General features: G+C 57.8%; 1 protein-coding gene across 1 annotated transcript in view; it reads right to left on the bottom strand.

The window, feature by feature from the left end:
- Nucleotides 1-5,296, bottom strand: part of UCKL1 (uridine-cytidine kinase 1-like 1) — a 14,348-nt gene that overhangs the window by 6,405 nt on the left and 2,647 nt on the right. Inside the window, exons 5-7 of the mRNA XM_008942534.1 lie at nt 5,027-5,216; nt 4,178-4,239; nt 3,057-3,073 (exon numbers count right to left, since the gene is read on the bottom strand). Of these exons, the coding sequence (XP_008940782.1) occupies nt 3,057-3,073; nt 4,178-4,239; nt 5,027-5,216 (269 nt within the window). The remainder of the gene's footprint in view (nt 1-3,056; nt 3,074-4,177; nt 4,240-5,026; nt 5,217-5,296) is intronic.

Below are 5,296 nucleotides of genomic sequence, written 5' to 3'. Positions count from 1 at the left end.
GGGGTGCCCAGCTCCCGGCACGCGGCGGAGGGACCCCGTGCCAGCCTCAGAGAGCCTGGCAAGCTGACAGCACCAGGAACACAGGGAGGCACCCAGCTCTGAGCTGAGCCCCTCTGCTGGCCGGGCAGACCTTCCCCCCCTGAGCTCATCGTGCCAGCCTCAGAGAGCCTGGCAAGGTGACAGCACTGGGAACACAGAGAGGCACCCAGCTCCGAGCTGAGCCCCACTGCTGGCCGGGCAGACCTTCCCCCCTGAGCTCACCCTGCCCTGGGCTCACGACCCCTCGGAGGGGGGCTGCAGAGAGAAGAGCTCAGCCTCTCCAGCAGCCCCCCTGCCGTCGCTGTGTCACCCGTGGTGACACCCCTCACCCAGGGGCTCCTTGCCGCCCCGGCCCGCAGGCAGCCTGCTGTGAGAGCAAGGCTTCCTCCCCCTCCCCACCACGGAAAGTTCAGACCGCCAGCCATCCCCACGTCAAGAAAACGTCTCGCTTTGGAAACTTATTTTTTTCCCCCTCGGAACAAAAGCTTTAAAGGGAGAAAAAATAAAAGAAGAAAGGAAGGAAGAAAGAGAGAGAGAGAGAGAGAGAAAAAGGGGTGACCATCTCTCAGGAAGGCTTCAGGGAACATCCTCAGCTCTTTGTGAGCATGCTATCAAGCAGGAAGCAGACAAGAGACATCCAGCTACAAAGGAGCTGATGCAGTCAAGGCATTTCAAACACGTCCAGCGGCTGCTTTTCACAGCTGACATTTCAAACAAGGGCTATTAAACCGCCCCACGGCTGGTATTTAAAGACACAATTGGCAAAGGGCATGCCAAGCTGATCGAGGCCCGGCGGGTGGCCAGTATTGATTGGCGAGAGGAATTCGGCCAAAAAGAGTGCTGGCTCCGAGAGCTGGGCTGGCTGTGCTGAGCTGGAGCTCAGAGGAAGGCAGCGATGCTCCTCAGCAGCTGGTGGCTGCAGGAGGAAACAAGGCTGGCAGGGCCAAGCATGGGCACCACCTTCTTTCAGCTCCTCAGAATTCACCCGTTTGGTCAGCCGGGGGTCGGGGAGGGGGCTCTGGGCAGGGGAGGCAGCCCAGGGCCAGCCTGGAGCATGAGGACCAGAGAAGGACCTCAGGCTGGGGCCAGAGCTAAGCATCCAGGTTTTGTTCCACCAGCCACAAAGGCCTCACGGCATCCCCACGGCTGCCCAAAGGCTGTGACATCAAAAGAACAAGTGTGACATTTCGGTGAAGCCACCCCAGACAGGAGGATGGGGACAAATCCCCTATTTGCTGAGCACATCCCTCTTGGCACGTGTCTCCCCACCCACCAGCAGAGCTGCAGAGGAGCTGGTGGGAAACGGCAGCAGCAGGAAAAGCCCTGGGACACCAGGAGCATCCACAGGTTTGGGGTTTGGCAGTAGATTTTTTCCAGACTTTCTAGCAAAGGCATAATGGAAACCACGAGCCTTAAACAGAACACAAAAACACCCAGGGCTGTGGTTCTCCCAGAGATACTTCTGGAGGTCAGAGTTACCTTTCCAACTACCATAAAACTACTAATGTTTTCTTGAGATTTAATTAAATACCTGATCTTTAAGATGACCTGTACCAAGTGCCACTTGGATTTAAAGAGAATCAGCAGAGAAAGGAAATTTTGTTTGTATATGTGGCCTCATATACATGTATCCCCACACACACACACACACACACACACATCAATCTGCTCCCTAATGTTATTCCTGCAGTTGTTTAAAGGCACAGCCTTCCCTCCACACTAAAAAACACCTTCCCACCTGGACCTCCAGACACAGCAGGAGGCTTATGCTGGCTGTATGGAAACGTCAGGCCCCAAGATACTAAACATGCAAACAGAAATAAAAGAAAAGACCCAGCTGCCTCATCTAGGAAATGAATGGCTCGAGAGGAAATAAGTAAAGCAGAGTCCTTTTCCTGTTGGTCTCAGGTATTTTAAAAGCTTGCTGTATGCCGTGTGTGAATTTTTGGGTTACCTGAGTTAAGCATCTCTGTGCAATGATGGAGAGCTAAATGGAAACCCATCTGCAGTGCTGCATCCCCTCTGCTTCCTACAGAAATACCTGGAAATTAGCTGGCTGCTTAATGGAAGCAAGAGAGCTAAGTCCCATCTGGGTCCAGACACTGAAGAGGTCAAATAAATCAACGTGCCCTTTACAGCATCCACCTGCAGCTGCTGAGAAATTAGAAATCCTGCTGGACTGTGTGTTTCCTCAGTCCCCAGGTAGTTGCTGTGCAGTTTTTAGCCATGGCAGGAGAGCTCAGAGCTCTGGCCACACCAAAGGTGCCAGGGTGCCACCAGGCACAGCGAGGGACCCAGGGCACCCACCACCCTTGAGCTGCTTTGGTTCATCTAGTAATTGCTGTTTAATAACGTTCAACCATCAGGGATGCAGAGTGGCTCTGAACAACCCTTCATCTTAGAGATGGAAGGGAAGTAAAATAAAATCCCAGGACACCAAGCCTCCCCTCTTGCAGAGACCCCAGCAGGGCCCTACTGCAGCTCCAGGGCTCTACACTCAAGCTGGTGGGACCACCTTGACAACTACTGCTCTACAACTGCTTGAAAGAACAGTGTAGTGAGGGGGGTGTTGGTCTCCTCTCCCACGTAACTACTGATAGGACAAGAGGAAATGGGCATAAGTTGTGCCACGGGAGGTTTCAGTTGGATATTAGGCAGAATTTCTCGACTCCAGAGTGGTGAGAGATTGGCCCAGGCTGCCCAGGGAGGTGCTGGAGTCCCCAGCCCTGGAGGGGTTCAAAAAACATGTGTGGGTGTGGCACTTGGGGACCTGGTGTAGTGCTCATGGGAGTGTTGGGCTGACAGTTGGACTTGATGATCTCAGAGCTCTTTTCCAGCCTTTGACTCTAGGATTCTATGACCCTCGCAGCCCGGCTGCATCCCCGGGGAGCAGCCCTGGCCCTGCTGGCCCCAAGGCCGAGGCCAGGGGGGCGTGACGAGGCCGTGGGCAGGGTTAGTGCCTGGCACTGGCAATGCCTTGGGCTGCACAGACAGGACAGAGTTAGGGGGGCTCTTACCTGACACTGAGTTCACGCTGCGGCAGCAACACAAAGACACAATGCAACCGGTATTAAGCATTGTCAACACCAGGGTCGTTTCAAGATAAAAGAAAAGGAAAAATAGGAATATTTTCCTGCATTCACATGTAGCCTTTTTCTTTTCCCCTTCTTCCCCTCCCCAGGTCAATGAAATCCCACCCCTCCGAGCCGACCCCTCGCCTGGCTCGCGGCAGCACACTGGGCAGGAGGTCCCGCTCCCGGCCCGCCCATTTTTTTACGCAGCCACACCCCTCCTCAGCCTGGTGCTGCCAGGGCTCTGCTCCTGGCTCCCGTGGCCGAGGCTTTGGAAGCCAACTTCCCCACCTGCCAGAGCTCAGTGCTGTAAATCCAGGCAGCCAGGAAGCCCCGAGCGCAGCCCGGCGGGGAGGGGGGTGCCCCAGACCGGGGACCCTCCGTCCCTCCCGAGGCACCACGCTCCCCTGCCAGCCCACAGCCAGGGCCCGAGGGGCTCCTGCCCACCAGGAGCTCAGACAGGCCCGTGGGAATCCAGCCCTGTCCTCTCAGGCGCATCCATCCCTGGGTCATGCTCTTTCCACCACCCAGGACCTTGCTCCGAGCGTCTCCACAGCCTGAACACCAGAGCCACGAGGGTGAGGGGTGGGAGGGGGCTGCTCAGGGCACAGCAGCACAGCAGCCAAGGGTCCCAGCTCAAACCACTGCCCAGGACCGCCCCAGGACACACAGGAGAAGACTCGACAGGGCAGTGATGGAGCATGTGCCTGGATCGGGGCTCAGGCTGGGCACCAACTGTGACGAGGCAACCCACGGGCTGCACCCCCAGCACAGGGGTGGGAAACGTGGGCTCCCGACTGGGAGGACTGCAGAAGGGTCTGCAGGGGGTGAAGAGAAGCCAGAGAGCTGAAGAATCGCAGGGCTGGGGGCGCTGCTGGCCCCGGGAAGGCTGTCACTCGGGTCACTGAAGGGTCCCCAGACCCTCTGGGTGTGTCCCCAGGGGACTTGCCCTCCCCGGGAGCACGGGGGGAAGCCTGGGCACTGCCACCTCAGCACCCAGCAGTGCCACTGCTGCACGGGCAAGGCCAAGCCCCCCACCAGCACCCGGGTGCCCAGGCGGCTCCTACCTCCTCCAGCTGGCTGTGGACATGCTGAACAATCAGGTCAATAGCCACCGTGTTTCCACTGCCTGGAGGGAACCAAAGGCAGAAGAGAGACAGCCTGGTCAGGGCCACAGCACCAGCACTGCCTCAAGTACGTTTCTTCCCCAAGCACCCCACTGTGTAAAAAAAAATACACCCAAACATCCCTGCCCTGGCAAATCATCATCCAGCAGGAGACAGTCCTGCTATTATTAAATTCTCATTTTGTGATCTCTTATGGAGTGTCTGCAGATCATCTGTGGCTTTTGAAGCACTGAGCTGCAGGAGCTGGTAGGGCAGGAGACTGGCTGAGGGAAAAGTGCAGACTTCATAGAATGGTTTGGTTGGAATGGACCTTTCAAGGTCACCCAGTCCAACCCCCTGCAGGGAGCAGGGACATCCCCAGCTAGAGCAGGGTGCTCAGAGCCCCAAACAACCTCCCCTGGGATGGTTCCAGGGGTGGGGCAGCGACCACCTCTCTGGGCAGCCTGGGCCAGGGGCTCACCACCCTCAGTGTCAAAAATTCCTTCCTCCTCTCGAGTCTAAATCTCCCTCTTTGGGTTTCAAACCATCCCCCCTTGTCCTGCCCCAACAGACCCTGCTCAGAAGGCCCTCCCCAGCTTTCTGCCAGGCCCCTGGCAGTCCTGGCAGCCCCCAGCAGGTCTCCCCAGCTGGAGCCTTCTCCTCTCAGCTGCCCCAGCCCAACTCTCTCCTGCTGGGCTCCCAGCCGAGGGGTTCCCCCCTCGGGGCCTTGCTGGGGCTCCTCTGGCCCCGCTCCAGCAGGTCCCTGGCTCTGCTGTGCTGAGGACTCTCCCCCAGGCCCTGGGCAGGCACCTCTGGGCACGACGATGTCTGCCAGCCTCATGGTGGGCTGGATGTACTGGTCGAAGGCGGGCTTGACAAACTTGTTGTACTGCTTGATGACCCCCTCGATGTCCCGGCCCCGCTCGCTGATGTCCCTGCGCAGGCGCCGCACCAGGCGGATGTCCGAGTCCGTGTCCACGAAGATCTTCAGATCCAGGAGCTGGAGAGAGAGGGGAAGGAATGAACCCCACCAGGGTGCTGTGGGACTCAAACTGACCCTCTGCTGAGCCCCGTGGGCAG

The sequence above is a fragment of the Merops nubicus genome, unplaced genomic scaffold, assembly GCF_000691845.1.
Source record: "Merops nubicus isolate BGI_N331 unplaced genomic scaffold, ASM69184v1 scaffold5166, whole genome shotgun sequence".
NCBI classification, from domain to species: Eukaryota; Metazoa; Chordata; class Aves; order Coraciiformes; family Meropidae; genus Merops; species Merops nubicus.
Note: the sequence above shows the minus strand (reverse complement) of the source record. Positions and strands in the feature narration are given on the sequence as shown.